Here is an 18066-nt window from a genome sequence, read left to right on the forward strand (position 1 = left end):
CACACATTGTATGGCGGAGTTCTCCCCCATTTCTGTTCGTTTCAGTTCAACTAAATTTCCCTTGATCTAAAAACACACATCTCTAAACAAGCACACAAGATCTTCCAACAACTGTCTGAGATATACCAGGCTGATATGAACCAGTTTTCAGTTTCCATCTAGAGATGCTGGATCCTGAAGCAGGTGGAAGATGGCTTCTGTCCCCTCTTGGCTAGGAACTCTTAATGGGCTATCCACAAATAGGATTTATTTGTATATGGACAACTTTTCTAAAGGGAAAAAAGTTAAGCGATTTAGAAAATGTAAATACAAGCAACACAGTAATTTTTTTTAAAAAACCAGAACCCAGATTAAGCCAAATTCTATTTTCATTGCTGTTTGCTTTTGTATAAGGAAAATCAAGCAACATGGGACTGTTAAGTATTCTTAGCATTCTAAAACTGTTGCAATGAAGCAGCTCTGCACAGCAATCATTGATGGAAACTGCTGTATCCATCAGTGTTGTTTCTTCTACTTAGACTACACTGGCTGCCCACACTACTGCCTCTCCGCTGAAGCATGCTGAGATCTCTTCTTCTTGTCCATATTTGTTACTTTTATGGATAGCAAAGGACAGGTCTGTTCTCCCATTCCTCTTAACCTGGCTCTTCCTACTGCAGAAGCAAGCAAGATGAGTTCTCCAAGCATGTTTCTTCAGCCCTTGATCACTCCATACTCCCTGGGGTGCTCTTTTTGTAGAAATAAAAAGGTGTACTGCCTCTCACAGAAGTGCCCAGAAGCAATAACTCATTTTTAAGATAGGTTGCAGGACCCCCTGTTGTGTTTAACAGTAGCAATCATCCATTTTTCAAAACCTGAAGTAGACTTCCAGTCATGCTCGATCTTTTACTTTGGGGTATTTTCTGGCCACCTGTGTGGCCCCTGGACAGGAACTTGGGTAGAAAAAATTGGCCCTGAACACCCCCCCAACTCTTCCCCACACCTGTCCTATTGCATGTATGATAGTTACATAAACAATATCCCACCCTAAGCTAACAATGGATCACAAGGAACTTCACAGCTGAGGGACACTGTGTGGCTATTTAGAATACTGTATTAACCTATAGACCTTATTGGGGGGGGGGGGATAAGATTTGGCTTTAAATCTCCCTTGTTCAAATGTCATCTCCATGCAGGAGACAAAACATAAATTCCTGTTTTGGTGGGCTCAGCTCAGGCAGGAGAAAAGTGCTGTATGCATATATGCATGTCCACGGCTGTAAAATAATTTGTACTTACCCGGAGGTGGCTTGTGCAAAGTGGGTGGGTGGGTGGAGGAGTGATCTTCCTCTTGCCTACTCAGGAGTAAAACATCCCCTCCCTGCTCTGAGCAGCCCAGCAGGGAAGGCATAGGGCAGGGATTGTGACATATACGCACATGATCCTCCCTTTCCAAAAAATAAAAATAAAAATAAAAGCATGGGGAGGATTGGACTGTACTTTTTGCTGCATTGGGAATGATAGGTTTACAAATTAGACGTTCCTTCTATATAGGGTTGCCATATCCCGCTGGGGGGCGGGACAATCCCGGTTTGGGCGGTGCCATCCGGGTCCCGGTCCGGTTTGGCACCCAAACCGGGACGGCCCCGCCCACCGCGGCCACCTCAGCCCCCGCGGCAGCTCCAAGGCCTTGCTGAGGCCTAGGAAGGCTCTCCGCGGTTGGAGCTCCAGCCGCGGAGACGCTCCCTCCCGGGCCCCAGCTAGGCCTTCGAGGCGGCTCCGCGGTCGGAGCTCCGGCCGCGGGGTCCTCCAAGGCCTGCGCGAGGCCAGGGAGGAGGAGGAGGCCGCTTTCCACCGCGGCGATCGCCATGATGAGGAGCGGCCTCCGCCTCTTTCCCGGCCTGAGAGCAGGCCTAGGGCTTCCTCCCAGGCCGGGAGGAGGAGGAGGAAGCCTGGCACCGTGGCGATCGCCGCGATGCCAAGCTTCCCCCCGCCCTTCCCGGCCTGGGAGCCGGCCTAGGCTTCCTCCCAGGCTGGGAGGAGGAGGAGGAAGCCTGGCACCGCGGCGATCGCCGTGATGCCAAGCTTCCCCCCGCCCTTCCCGGCCTGGGAGCCGGCCTAGGCTTCCTCCCAGGCCGGGAGGAGGAGGAGGAGGACAAGGTTTAAAAATCTAGGACTTTTTAAAAAAAAATTCCTAGCTAGGAAATTTTTTTTAAAAAATCCTACATTTTCAAACCTTGTCCTACATTTGTCCCGGTTTGGAGGTCCTCCATTATGGCAACCCTACTTCTATAGGCTTTTTTTTTTTAATCCTGTTAATCTTGAAGAAATAAATGTCATGCTAAACTGAATGTGGAGTTCAATTTTCCTGGGCAAGGGAACTCAGTGACAGAGAGTGCACCCAGACTGTAAGGAGGACAGGAAAATAAGAAAGGCTATTGCTTGATATGGATAAGCATGCTGGGAAGAAAAATAATAATGCAGCCACTGTTATTGTGTGATCTAAAATACTTTATTTCAGACATGGGAAGAAAATCTTTTTGTATGATTTGACTTCAGGCAGGAGAAATGTGTGGCTTTCAATGCAAACTAAGTCTGGATTATAACAAGTTAGTGTGGCATTAACGAGGTCACATCAGGCAGAAAACTAAGTACTGGAGCTGGATTATTTTGCTGGTGTAGATTCAGTCTCAGTTAGCAGAGCAGCAGAATACAGTTTCCAAGGCTTAATTGATTTATTACTACAGCTTCCAAAGACTCTCCATGAGTCCCATGTATTTATTTAGCTAGATTCCTCTTTCCCTCTCTCTGTTTGCTCTGCATCCATCTTCTGACTAGAACCAAGTACTGTAGGCTAGATTAAATATTTCTTATCTGGTCTCCTTAAACAGGTAAGAAAGAATAACCCCCTTATTCCACCTGATTCTAGGAAGCCTTTGTTAAAGTGTCTGTCTTAATTTTCAGATAAGAGTATATATTCTCTCTATGTGTGCATGCATGTGTGTTTGAATGACAGACTGTGAGCTACTGCGGTTGGTACTTCATGGATAACAGATAATGACAGCACTGTCCCCATGTCTCTGGAAACCTCAGGGTCAGGACAGTTCTAAACTGACTACTCTAGGTATAAATTATTGGGGTCCAATGGTTCAGAAGGGGGCCTGAGATCTAGCTATGTTGCACCCAGCAGCCCTGAATCCCTTATTTCTTTGATTCTGTGGAGTAGGAAAAGCAAGTACCAGCCATACTTACAGTAGGTCAGCCCCTAGCATTTGCTCCATAGTAAAATGGCCTCAGGTTACATGTCAAATGCTGTGGGGGATCCATCTGCTGTGAGTGTACCTGCTTTCAGATACACAGGCCCAAGCTACTCAACATGCCTCAAGTTTCATGAGAGGAGGGCCTCTTGCTAGACTTGAGGTAGGTTTTTATAAGCCTGCCTTATACATACTGGCCAGTCTTCAGTTGGCCTGGCAACTGAAAGGGCTGTCCCATATTTCTACTGGAAAAACCTGGCAATTTTATCTGGGGAACCCAAATTGTTTTTCAACCAGGACCTGAATCTGGTCATGGTGGCCCTGTTCCCAAACTGAGATGTGGGAAGAGAAAGAAGGGAGATGTGGTATGAAACAATGAGATTAATTCCCACCAGGGACAGAACATCTTTTGCAAAGAAACAAGAAGAAGTAAACATGTATTCATACATATTTCCCACTTGTATAAGTTGCATAACAAATGTGTGAAAGGGCTAGAGGAGGAGGAATTCTTTATATATTATCAGAAGTACTTCTGATGCACTGCGAGGTGAGGTAGACAAGAGCATATTGAAGAAGCAGTTTGCTCACCATGGCTTGACATAAAATCATGAACATCTGCTATATCTAATCAAATGAATCAAATTTTTTTTCTAAATCCAGTTAATCAATTAAAAGGATGTCTGTGCTCACTTTCTATAAATCTACCCAAAGCCAGTTGTACAATATATTTTTTTAAAAAGCAAAGATAAAATACGTACATATAGTATATAATTTATATATAGTATATAATTTTATATGCTTATGTTTATAAAATATAACTTAATTTGAAAAGCATTAGAAACAGAAATTATCAGAACAAGCTGAATACTCACATATAAACGGCCATGTGTATGAAATAGCTTTCAGTTTCTGTTAGCAGAAAGATGCATCAAGCAGATTATGTCTGGAGGATATCGGGCCTGAAGAAAACATAACACTGAAAACAAGAACCTAGAAATTATGATATGTGTTGGAAACACACAGTTCAATAAAGGACAAGTTATTCAGGACAGAGCACTGGGAAAGCTTTCTTCCCACAAATGTGTATTTTTAAAAAATTATCATCAAGTATAGTCCAACAGAGCCATCTCACCTATTACAGCCTGATGAATGTTAATACGGTGGGACCTTGGTATCTGTTGGGGTTTGATTCCAGGATCCCCATGGATACCAGAATCCATGGATGCTCAAGTCCCATTCTATACAATGATGTAGTAAAATGGTGTCCCTTATATGAAATGGCAAAATCAAGGTTTGCTTTTTGGAATATATTTTCAAGCCATGGATGGTTGAATCCATGGATGCAAAATTTGTGGATACAAAGGGCCGACTGTATGCTGAATACAAACAGAAATAGAAGATCATTAGATCACAGCAAAAAACAAATGGATGTTGTTGAATTAATCTGGTTATTTACTTTGATGAAAACATGAAAGATATTGCATATGTTGCAGATGAACATTTTTTTAAAATGCCATTTAAGATTATTTTTAATTCCTCAGAATTTAGTTCTTTGCACAAAAGGTGAACTATCAAAAAGTCAATATGCAAGAAACTCTTAACAATCATGAAAGATTGCATTTCAAATGTTTTAATATTTTCCAGCTTTATTTTAGACATACTGTTCAGCAGCAGTGAATACTCTTACCCAATAATTATAGGAGGGGTTCATAATATCTGACTGTGAAGCTTTCTCTGGCAGACCTACTTTTTCAGAGGTTATTTTAAATGCAAATCCACTTGTGCTGGTATGTTGGAGCTCTGGCCTAAAACAATGAAAATGTTTCAAGAAGATAATACAGGATCTCTACCATGAAAAGCTGGATTCTGAAACAGTTGTAAATGTATGCTAATTGATTAAGCACACATACTTTATTTCATCCTCTCTTGCAGTTTGGGAAATTTTGTCAGACTAAGGACAGGTACTTTAATGCCAATATTGTTTATCCCTAAGAGAGAGAAAAATGATTAAAAGAAAAGAAAGGAAAAAGTAAGCAAGACTAGATTCTTTGGGCAAACAATTATTGCTCAAAGCCAATCTCCAAGTTTATACTGTAGTCACAGAATTGCAGGATTCACAATATCTTGTTTACAGTCAGATAAGCCTATAAAGCAGGATTACAAGGGCATCCATTGTATATAGCACACAACCCAGTCCATGAGTGCCATGAAGTCCCTCCAACCCTTTTGGTGGCCCCTGATGCTCCCACTGCTGAGATCTGATGGCCCAGCAGCATCATCAAAAAGACCCAATTTTGCTATGAAACAAGTTTAGTAATGGGTGTTTGATTTGCTTTCAAACTGTTTAGTACTCATGGATGCCTCCTGGAACTGCTAGGGATATGGATCCTACAAACATCACAAAGATGGTCAGTTTTGCTGCTGCATCTCTAAAAGTCAGCAGTGCATCAGCATAAGGTGTGGCCCTTTGAGGGTTGGGGGGTTAATACACCTCACCCCACCCACAGCAGTTGCCCACCCAGCAGTATAGAGAAATATATACAGATATAGTATAATCAAGTGCAAACCATAAATGGGCCATGGGTCACTTTTTCCACCAAATGGGAAGTGAGAACATGGGATGAAGCTGTCTGGATCTCATATTCAGTAGTACAGTGACAAGTAGCCAAAGGCCATACATACAAGCCCAACATCAGTAAATGGGCTACCATAGGCATGGAGTGTGGACACTGCTTGGTGCAATTTTCTTTCATCATATATATATATATATATATATATATATATATATACAATATGTAACAGTCAAGGGAGTGGTTATAGCTGGACATATCTATGGGCAAAGATGGTTATTTTGGTAACATTCACTTCTCAAAAATATTATCCTTTTCTAGAACAAAATGGTGACTGTTCCCAAGTAAATGTGCTTTAGCATCTGGACTAAAACCATTTTATACTTGTAGTTGCAACAATGCTATGTTGTAAGTGTTTAAAATGTACTATTCCTTGTGATCAGTGTATTTTTTCTTTTAAAGTCAGATTTCGAAATCATTTTGTTGTTATTAGATAGATCAGGTATTCAGAAGCAGTATGTCTGAGCCAGCCTGATGTAGTGGTTTGAGTGTTGGGACTACAATTAAGATCAGGATTTAATTCCCAGATTGGCCATGAAACCCACTGGGTGATCTTAGGCAAGTCACATGCTCTCAGCCTCAGGGGGAGCCAATGGCAAATCTCTGAACAAATCTGGCCAAGAAAATCTCATGACAGGGTTACCTTAGGGCCTCCATAAGTCAGAACCAACTTGAATGCAAACAACAAAGAAGCCTGATGTATCCAGTAAGCAAGTAATGAAGGCAACAGTCCTTCTGTGGTTTGACCATCCATTTTGTTATTATGGCCAATAGCCTTCAATAGCTCTTGTTATTGTTGTGTGTTGTCAAGTTGTTTCCGACTTATGGTAACCCTAAAGTGACCCTATCACAGGGTTTTCTTGGGCTAAGAGTGTGTTAGTAGTTTCCATGGTCAAGAGAGAAATCAAGCCCTGATCGCCAGAGTTGCAGTCCAACACTCAAGCCACTACACCATGCTAGCTCCACCATAAATTTGTCTTAATTCCCTTTTAAAAGCCATGTAAGCCAGTACAGCCTTTAAGATATCCCATGACCACAATTCAAATGAGCAGCCTAAGTTAGGTCATGTATCTGGGGTACAGAAACATCCAAGAGCTTTGATGTTAGGAAGCATCAGAGATCACAGGAAACTGATATAACTCAGATCTGAGCTTTTGATATTAGGCACAAATAAATCATTCAAACATATTTAACAGAAAAAAAGAGAGAAAGAAAGAAAGAGAGAGAGAGAGAGAGGAAAGGGGTGAAAAGAGAGAGAAGTCCGCCAAGTAATGTGTGAACTGTGGCATCATCATTTTAGTTGTTACCGGTATTTGTCCAGTTTAACAGATGCTATGCATTCAAGATGCAAGTATACTTCTGCTTATATAGTTTTTAGTCTGTTGGGCGGGGGGAATAGAGAATTGTTAATCCAGGACAAAAGCTGCCACAAAAAATGCTGCCACCAACAAATGTCATTGAAGTTTGATTCTTCTTTGCAAAGAAGAGTAATTACTGACTAGTCACACATAAGAAACGTGCCTTGGGGGCTAGGAGAATGACAATGCTTAATGCTTGGGAAACAATAATGGGGAAAGTTTCATTGTAGGATGTTTGGGTTAAAAGACAGCCTCTTTGTAGTCTGAATATGAGGACAGGCCTAATACAATCTGAGCATTGCCCATGTATATATGCACACTGCCACCTGGACTGAGATTCAGGCAAAGGGCGCATATTTATAAGTGTGTGTGTGTGTGCAGAGGCTGGTTTCTTTATGTGAAGTCCTGGATGAAGCACTATATGCCCAAATGGATTGAAAGCCTCTGGCTCCCCTTCCCAATCTAGCTGCGGGAGCTGAACAGGTTGAACTCTTTTTAATACCTTGATATCCTCTCAATCAGCAGTTTTCAAAAAGGGAGCAACAACCTGAAATCCATCTTTCACCTCTCTTCCTTGCAAAGCAGTTCATTAGTGAATTAGATGGTGTATATGTTTAAAAGGCTCTGTATATGCTGCTCTTGTCATTCATTTTATGTTCAGACTCATACAGGAGTACAGATGTTCAATAAAGTTATACTCACACAAATAGAATCACTTAAAAGTTAAAGCAATAGTAGCAATAATGGGAGATCTCTTAAAAGGACCTTTTGCTTCTAAGGCTGTTTGGCTGTTGCCAGCCTTCCAAAGCATAAAATTACTTTATATGGAACCTTCATCCCTGGGGAAGGAGCATAGCTCAGTTGCAGGTCACAGCCTTGGTGTGCCAAAAGTCCCAGGTTGGATCTGCAGCATCTCCTTGTAGCTGTGCAACCCTGGAGAATCACTATTGGTATATTGCAGTACATCAAGAAAAGGAACCATGTGGCTCTCCAAGTATTGTTGGGTGCAATTCCCAGCAGATCTAGCCATGCTAGCCAATAACATGGAATGCTGAAAACTGCAATCCAATGGTTTCTGGATGGTCCCATGATATTCACCCTTGTAACAGATAATATTGCACTAGATAAGACAAATGTTTGACTTGGTATAAAGTAATTTCCTATGTTCCTAACTTCAAACCCATATGCAGACATATACATATTAACTAATTACAGAAAAACAGTGTTAGAAATATTTACTTTATTCAATTGTGAAATTATACCTCAGTTATTTACTAGACTGTATGAATCTAATACAGATCTGGGAATTACACAGCCTGCTAGATACTGCTGGATTGCAAATTTCATCAACCTGAACCAGTATAGCCAATGGTAGGGTGTGTTGCAGTGGAAGTATATCTAGATGGCCACATGATTCCCACTTCTGTTCAAACATGAAAGTAAAATAAGCTAAGTTTTTTTTCTGATGGACCTAATATTCCACAATGTTTTGACCAGAGATGTGGTGTGGCATTTGATTATGCAAGCACTTCGGCATGAATCATAATCAGAATGCAATCTCATTATTGGCAAATTAAATTAAAATACATAAGTATCCAAAAGTCTAATCCTATTATTACAAGATGAGCTTCTAGCAACCACTGCAAATCATACTACAAGATCCAATGCTTCATCCTCCGTTTTCAGTTATGTATCAGCAATCCATAAGCGTATCTTCTATATGGGTTATCTAAGCAGGGTGCAATAAAAGACCAGAGCTATCCAGAACATATCTACTGTCCCCAAAGGGTAAAATGGAAGATCCAGTTTTTAAAAACACAAGGGAATGACTGTGGGCCTTCAGTTTCCCATGTGGAAAAGGTATGTACCACAGCCAAAATGTACTTTTTAACTTATTTTTTTATTAAATAATTTGAGCCCCCCCCCCCCCCCCCTTCACGTCCCCTTATGCATTTGGCTAGGTATTCTGATATGTATGCTTGACCAAATGCACAAGTGGTTAGATAAACAATGGTCAAATGCATGACTGTTTTGTTGTTGTAACACATGTTGAAGTCTTGCCAGGTCTTTCTTGAGAGCCACTGTTGGGACATAGCTGAAGATGTAATCTAGTAATTCAGTATTTTCATTCCTTTCAGCAACAGCATGTTGAAAGAGAAAAGTATTTCAAATGTACCTATGAAAATGCAGATATCTCCATTTTGAGGATTAGCTTGTAATACAAGATGTATGTTATTGGCTTACCCCAAATATGGCCATAACTGTCCAAAAATAAATCTACAAACCCTCACCCTTTGTGGGGAGGGTGAGGGTTCTTTTTTCTTTTTCTTTTCCCTACTCAATCATTAGCATCACAAAATAAGACTGGTTTGGGGTAGCAAACTAGCTGAAAAATCAACAAAGTGCAAAGAACAACAACAAAAATGCTGCAAGTACTACAATTATAATAAAAATACATATTTACAAATAAAATCAGTATGTATTTCTGTCTTTGACCTTGAAAAAGAATGATATCAAAATATAACTTTCTCATATATCCATTGCATGCCATTAATATAAATACGTACTTTTGAAAGACATAAAATTGTTACACTGTTATGGTTATGTGTAAAAGGATCCATATTTAATACATATTTTATTATAATTGTGTTACATGCAGCTTCCTCTTCTTTTTGTTCTTTGTATTTTGGGGTTTTCAGTTATTTTACTGCATCAAGACATGTCCTAAAGTGCAGTCATTTCTAGGTACATTTATGTACGGATGTTCAACGTCAATATCATGTACAACCTTATTTAGCAGAATGGAAAACTGCTATAGATATCGAGAAGCTGGAATAAATGGAAGTGTTTACAGAGATCCCACTAACACATAAAAGACACACATTACATTGAGATGCCAAGACATTTTTGATCAATGAAGACTTTCTCTTAACAAGAACATAAATAAATGCTATTCTTGCGAACCCCCATATAAACACATTTGAGAAATGATAAAATGATTTGAAGAACTATATATCAGCCCTTTCCCCATTTGTTTTGTAAACTATTTGGCATAAATAATCTAGAAGACGCTACAGCATGCAGTCAGTGATGGAGGGGTGGAGCAGTAAGGAGCTGGTGCAGCAGCTGTCATTTCTGAACTTTCAAACCACTAGTTGGAAAAAAGTGATTTGTCAGTTCACTGTTTCCAAATGACCTAATGAAAATGAAAATGACAACTTTCAAGACAGACATGCACATTTGGCATATATGTGTCAGAAGTTGGGGGAATCCTGCACCAGTTCTGCATGCATTATCCTGCTTACATTAACTGGATGGACAACATGTGAACTAGAACAGGATTGCAACCATAGACAGTTACAGTTTAACATAGTCTTTTAAACCAATACATCATACACATTAACCCTTCTTCTTCTGCATAGCAAGTATGTGAAATAAGATTATCTCTGAATGATATTACAGAATAAGCTCAGTCTTCTAATAACTGATGCATATTCAACATTTCCGTAAAAAATATATATATTAAGAACTGGGAATGGTAAAGTCAAAGTGACCAAGCAACTATGTGCAGAAATTAACCCTTTTATTATATTGTATACTGTAGTAGTAAAGTTTGTTGGAAGTGCATGAATAAAAAGTTAGTGAAATTACAGGAGGAACAATCTATATAGCAATAATAGGTGCATTCACTGTGCATCTGAAAAGAGAAAGAGAGACTGAAAGAGAAAGAGAGAGAGAGATTGAAAGAGAGAGAGAGTTTTCACTCATTTTGGCCTAAAATTTTGTGTTCAGGTTTCCAGAATTCTGACATCAGAACCCAGATAACACTGATTAGAACCATAAGGCTTTACAATAAAAGCTAAAATATTGACCATATGATGGCAAAAAGTCTTTATTTGTGGTTAACTTATTTTCTTCTAGCTACTCTCTGATGAAGTGGGTGGTGCGGTGGAGGAAGACCTCCTTCGCCTAGATAAGGACCTTGACCGTTCTGCACTGTAGGTAACATGCTTATCATAGTTTTGTATCTGAGCTTCAAGGAAATCCCTCTGTTGCTGGCTGATTGTTTGGCTAATCAGTCCAGGGAGAGCTTGAATGCTACCAATTAAAGTTTCCAGTTTTGTTTCCAGAGTAACAATCCTTTTCTCAAAGTCCTCACTTCTTTCATTTAAGTCAGAAATCATATCATACATGATGTTTTGAGTCTGAAAGAAGAAGGAGAATGTGTAGGATTAGGACCATGAGATTATTCTACAGTACTATATTCCAAACACATGATGATTACCCAGCTCTAGAACAATGCATGGTGACCTGGACATGACAGCACAAACTGAGTGACTGTAAGCAGCCACCTTCTCAAACAGCCGTGGATGGTTGGATCTGTGGATGCAGAATGTGTGGATACAAAGGGCCAGGTGCAACTTCTTTTATGTCTACTGTGCTTCATTTATTCCTAAACAGTGACAATAAAGAACATTTCATCTTTTCAAGAGTCTCAGCAAACAGCCCGTATACAGCTGCAAATGTGTTTTTATATAGGCATGCATCCATGTTGATCTGCTGCCTATCCCATCTTCTGTAATTGCACTTATTCCAGATACTCAGTGCTATATAGATGTACACAGAAAAGAGAAACATAAAACTTTAATATGTGACTTAGGCCCGAGACCCATGCACATAAAGCTTCAGTTCACTCTGATAATTTTGAGCAGGATGAAAAAGGAAGCATTCATAGGCCACTCCAAAATGTAGTCCCATTAACTTCAAAACACTGCAAAGACTTATTGAATCAGGATTTTTTTTTTAATGGAACACTGATAGCTTCCTTCCCTTGCTGTTTCTGCAAATGTAGGGCCCTGAAATGAGCTATGTTAAACATACAATTCTTTCTGTACCTTGTAGCAGCCTTCCACAACCTGGTGCTCTCACACTATAAGTCCCAACATTCCCTGTCATTAGCCATGCTGGCTAGGATTGATTGGAGCCTGAAGTCCAAACACCAGTAAGGCACTACACTGGGGAAAGCTGCCGAATAGGAGTTCAAGACCCAGCGCAAAATGGCAGGTCTATGTCTGCATGTTCGAATTCAAGAAAGAATCTGAAAAATGTCTGTTCAAATTCAGGAAACTGAAAACAAAAGTCAAACAACAAACATGAACATATGTGGAGCTTAAATATCCAACTAGGAAAGAGTATGTGCAATGGTTGTAAAAACTGTTTTACATGCAGAAGGTCCCTGGATCAGCCCGTGTTTTCTCCTGATAAACAGGATCAGAGGATAGGACAGATTTCTGTCCAAGAATCTGAAAATCTGCTAGTTGAACAAATAATCTGACCTAGTGTAAAGCAGTTTACTTGCTAGGTCCTATTCGCTAATTGTATTATGACAGAACTATGCATTGAAACAGTTGCTTCATTGCGTAATAAGCAAAATTAAGTGTCCCACTCCTCTTCCTGGCTTTGCTGACAGACTGACATCTTGATGCAATGCCTGTAATTGCTAGTTAATAAGAATTTCCCTTTCTCATTGACTATGAATCCTCTCATCTCTCCATCTTTTTTACTTGGTCAGGAAAGCAAGTCACCTCCCTTTCCGAAGACTATATGGGAGGTTTCTCAGGGCCAAAATCATATTTCATTTGTATAGTTTAGCCTGACACCCACCTACCCCGATAAAGTCAAATAATGTCTCCTTTTTTTATTCTGCAGTTACCTGACCTCACCTAAGTATTTTCTGAAAGTTCATCTCCCAGCCCAGCCCCATCCACCCTGCATTGTTCACGAAGAACTAGAAACTCTCCATAGAGTTGGGGAAGATGAAAGTGGTTTCTCTGTGGAAGAAGGGTTGGGAAACTCTCCTTGCAAGAACATACTTTTATCCTCTTGTCTTAGAACTTAAGCCATCTCGCTTTTAAGAGTTTATTTCCTCAGCAGTTAGAATGATCATGAACTTTCCTCAGTATCTTAAAAACAAAATAAGAACTATACTGGATAGACAGGCATGTTCAGCCTCATACTCACATAGAAACCAGCCAGTTGCCTATGGGAAGCTTGCCAGCAGGATGTGACTTCATCATTTGACTAACAACATCAACTAAAAATATCATCTAAGTAGTATCTAAAAGAGCTCACAGATATGTAAGAAACAGGATGTGCTTAGTCTAATAATTCTGGATATTATTTCTAGTTCTTTCAGTTCTTGAATATTAAATTACATTTTATTTTGAACTTCAGATTAGCATGGCCCCTGCACAGTTTACAAAAGCAAAGAAGTATACTCAGTATCACTGATAAACTTTTCACCAACCTTTGCCAAGTCCACCAAAGTGTTTGCCTGATCATTCAATTTTCTCTGTTCCATTTTAACACTTCTTAATCTAAAAGATGAAAATCCCAGTCAGATAAGATTTTTTTTGTTACCTCATATAGCTTGTATATGGCATGCATCTAGACAGATAACCGCATGGACAATGTCTCAAATACTCTGTGTACAGTCATAACTGGTTATGTGTCTGGTACAATGAAAAGCATGCTTCCTTAACACCGCAAAAAGAAAGAGAGAGCAAGAAAATGTGATGTCCCCAAGACTACTAATTGCCATGGTTAACGCTGAATTCAAAGTGGTAGGTAAGGATTTATTCATAGTGTATGAAAGAAAGCCAAAACATTCCTTAAAGCTCCAGTATCCTGGCAAGTAGGCATAGGAAGCCATGAACCATTAAATCTTAATATTACCTTAGTAAGTAAATCACTTCCATATGCCTACATGATTAGATACAGGTAGAAGCCCTTTTCAGTCTGAAATGGATTTGGTTAGGAGGTGTTTGAACCTGATGAAAATACAGTGATAAGTGAGTTCCTTCTTAATTTTTAAAACCTTTCATCTGACCAGCAGCTAAATAAAGAGCACCCTTGTTAATATTCTTTTAATGACCTTAATGTTACTGACTTGGAATACCATCAATTTTTAAAATGGGTATGCACATTAAGTCTTCTAAACTGGCTTAGTTGGCCTGTTTATCAGCAGGGATTAAACAATATGATTTAAAGTATCATATATGTATGCTGTAAAATAGCCTTATGGGAATATTCTTCTCCTAGTGCATAATTCCATTCGTGCTAATTAGCTGTGGATGGTGACAGAGGAAAAACAAGATGTATTATTTGCACTAGGAAAAGTATTGCTTGTTTAAAGGTCCACATATATTTTCAATGCATAAAATAGTGCAATCCAGAATTCCTACTTTTACACCAATGTGACGCACAGAAAACTGTCGTGACAGCAGACTCTTCCATTTGCCTCAATGAAAGAGTCAGATTTCTATACTGTATGTATACAAATTTGAAACTGTTATCCCCAGTGAAGAAAATACAGAGAGCCTGCAGTTTCCGCAAGATTTCTTGGTTACATCTAATTAAGTTTTTTTCTAAGACGGCTGAGTTCCATCACTGAAAGTGAGAGGGGGAATTATTCCCTCTCACACATTCTCAAAATTTGACCTGGAAAGCTGGTTGGCTATCTGGAGCAGATCCAGGGTGGGGCACAGGAACCATTGCTGGGCAGTGAGCAAGTTTCATTGGTAAAATTGCTGGAAAGTTATGTCCTTTATGATAGCCATCTATCATAAGGTTACAAAGGAAATGAAGGAATTTGTATGTCTCAACAAGTAGAGGTATTTGGGGAGCGGTTGGGCTGCAATATATCACTGAAACTGTCTGAGGAAGTTATTCAGTACAAATTCCATAACTTAGCACTATTTTTAGGCCCTGTGATCTAAATCCTTAGTGGTCCTAGCAGGAACATTGGGGTTTTCAGCCCTTTCCTTGTACAGACCTCACAAGCAGTGAAAGCCCACTCTGATTTTCCTGGCTCTTCAGAGCAGATTTTAAGCTTTTAAGTGTGCGGGGGGGGGGGGGGGAGTTGTTTGGAGAAATGGGACTGAGCCCTTCTGGCTTCACTCATGGAATCTGCTTTAACTGGCATAAATTATTGACAGCATTGCATATTGGCCTGATTTTTTTTCTTTTAAAATAATGTACTTCATTAAAGAAGTATTCCAAGATTGGATTAGGCTCTCGTGCTCTTTGCCCTTCCAAGCTCTCCTTCATTACTGCATTGCTTTTGTTTAGTTATTTTAGTGTATTTATTTAATGGTGCTACTGCACCCACAGAATAACACACAGAATAATTTGCAATGGACACCAAGCTAATTTGTTCAATAATTTCTTTTGTCACCATCTGTCTGCTTCACAATCACAAAACTCAGCTGCTTCATTTTTAAACAGAGGCTGGATGGCCATCTGTTGGGAGTACTTTGATTGTGTATTCCTGTATGGCAGGAGATTAGACTGGATGGTCCTTGTGGTCTCTTCCAACTCTATGATTCTATGTTTCCAGCTAAAGCTCACCCCTATTAGAACACATTCGGGGGGTGGGGGGTGGGGTTAATGCTTATGAACAGATGTGGGGCTGCAGTAACACACATTTGGCATTAGTCTTGGAGAGAGGGAATTAAGTTCAATATTGTGCACAGTTCATGTAAAGATTATGAGAGAGACTAAAGTCAATGCTAAAATGAAATAAAACATAACTAGGTTATTCTTGGAAGAGATAAATCTAATCAGAGACATTGTGGGTTCAGCTAGACCTCCTTCCTGTCTTCCATATTTGAATGTTTGGGTTTATGATTTTTTATGCTGATTAATTTTCTCCCCTATAGGTGATTCTTGATGAAGAGAAGTTTGTATTCTTCAAGGTGATAGATGTAACTAAGGAGAGGCAAACATTCTGTAAATAAATAATTTCTTAGCTGCAACAGTCAGATTAAAATGAAACTAGCCAGATCTTTCTCTATAAATTGAGAAGCATTGACATTCTGATTACTTCCTTCTGAACTTCACTTATCACAGAAGAAATTCATGACTTTGGATTGCAGTTTCACAGTAGCAACCAGACTATTGAAAATTCACAAAGTATCAATTTATTGCATGCAGACAGTGGTAAATTCTGCAAATTTTAAAGGAACAGCTCACACAACTTACTTCCGAGCTCTATTTTCATTGTTGAAATAAAAAGACAAAACAAAAGAAAAGAAAGTGTAAAATAGACTAAAACAAATCAACACAAGGGAAGGTCTTCATGTGAGCACAGTGGGCTCCATTATGTAGCTTGTACTTCACATATTTTCTTCCACATAGCACTCTGTGGGTCAGTGATTATCAAAGCCCAACTTAGGTGCAAGAGGCAGCTGTATCACTCTGTTCTCTGTTTCGATACCACCTTTTACCATGTTTGAAAACAAGCAATGTCTTCTCAGCTTCCGTGGTGCAAACATACAGAGTTTTAGGTACCTGAAACCCTTTAACCTTCCCTCCCAGCTTGCAGATGAGAAGAATTAATGACCATTAAATATTAGTCTGATTCTCACATGTTAAAGCTGAGGGATTCAGTGATTTGTGTGCATAAGCAAGGTATGTTGGATATTTCATCCTCTTTCTAACTTAGATCTTAGGTGGTCTTTAAAAAAGAAATAGAGGAGTAGATAGGGTCTAGCAAAATCTAGACACAGAAGGTGGACATATTCGCATGAATTTTAAAAAGGAGAAATGTACTGGGCTCAGATAGAAAATAAAACAAGCATTCAGATAGCTAATATTCAACCAGATATGACTGGCCCTGGTTATAGGTACTATTTACTAGAGTACAATGTTGAATTTAACCCAATCCAGTTGACATGGAGGACATGTAATAAGAGACAAATGAAAACTCAGCATTAAAACAGAAACCTGACTCTGAACAAGGAAAGATGGATACTATGAGAATGGCTTTATTAAGTTTTTGTGTGTGCGTACTTTTATGGAGCACTTTTTAGACTAAAAGCCCTTGTCTTGAGAAGAAACCTGTACCACCTAAGTAGGGGGATTCAAGTACCTTTTTAAAAGTTCAGAAAACTTCTAGCAGAAAGCATCTAGTCAGTAAGGTTAACACACAAGATCCATAAAGACTGAGCATGAGTGGATTGACTGTAGTAAAATCTGCTTCCTGGCCCTAAGCATTTTCACTCAGAACAAAGTCCCACTGAATTCAGTAGGAATATGATGATCAATCTTGAATTTATTACGGTATATTCTAATGCTGACATACTAAAATGACCACCCTCTATGCTGTGCAACCAAAAAGGAACAAAGTAAATGGATTTATAGAATGTCACTAGCATTCAGTCTAAAAGAAAAATTAAAGAGAACATTTTTTGTATTTTCCCATATATTTTCCCATAGATATTGTATTTTATTTGACCATACTATATAACCAGTATTGAATTATGTTCTTCCAATCACTTTTCTGCAGTAGAAAAAATACAGTAGTATAGCCAGTTAATAAGTTGTCATTGAGAGCAAAAGAAGCACAACATGTGTCATTTATTCAACTTCTGTCCTCTACCAACCACCTTCTGGTAATGAAGGGAGTAATTAGAAACTAGAATTTAGGATTATATGAATGAACCACAGTAAACCTCAGACTCAGGCATTCATTCCCCACCCTTCTAGTGTGATTTGTGACTACACATTCATTGAGATGTGATCCATGAGTCTCAGACCGCCGGAGGACATTGGTCTCTGAGCAAGGAATATCCAGATGCTACAATTCCCATGTTACATTAAATATGGCAAAAGAAGATGGTGGGAAATAAATACACTTTGACCTCATTCAGAGTAATGAGAAACCAGAGTTTAGGATTATAACAATGAAGCAGAGTGAGCTTCAGACTCAGGCATCCCCCCTTTGTTCTAGTCAGCTGCAAGGAATTTGGAAGATGTTGGTTTCATTTTAAATTATTTACT

General features: G+C 39.3%; 1 protein-coding gene across 1 annotated transcript in view; it reads right to left on the reverse strand.

The window, feature by feature from the left end:
• Positions 1-10822: 10822 nt before the first annotated feature.
• KCNN2 (potassium calcium-activated channel subfamily N member 2) overlaps positions 10823-18066 on the reverse strand; it is a 99085-nt gene continuing 91841 nt past the window's right edge. Inside the window, exons 8-9 of the mRNA XM_089512392.1 lie at positions 13532-13601; positions 10823-11429 (exon numbers count right to left, since the gene is read on the reverse strand). Of these exons, the coding sequence (XP_089368518.1) occupies positions 11142-11429; positions 13532-13601 (358 nt within the window). The 3' untranslated portion in view covers positions 10823-11141. The remainder of the gene's footprint in view (positions 11430-13531; positions 13602-18066) is intronic.

This window comes from Sceloporus occidentalis, unplaced genomic scaffold (genome assembly GCF_023333645.1).
Source record: "Sceloporus occidentalis isolate IW3139 unplaced genomic scaffold, rSceOcc1.0.p SCAF_1, whole genome shotgun sequence".
NCBI classification, from domain to species: domain Eukaryota; kingdom Metazoa; phylum Chordata; class Lepidosauria; order Squamata; family Phrynosomatidae; genus Sceloporus; species Sceloporus occidentalis.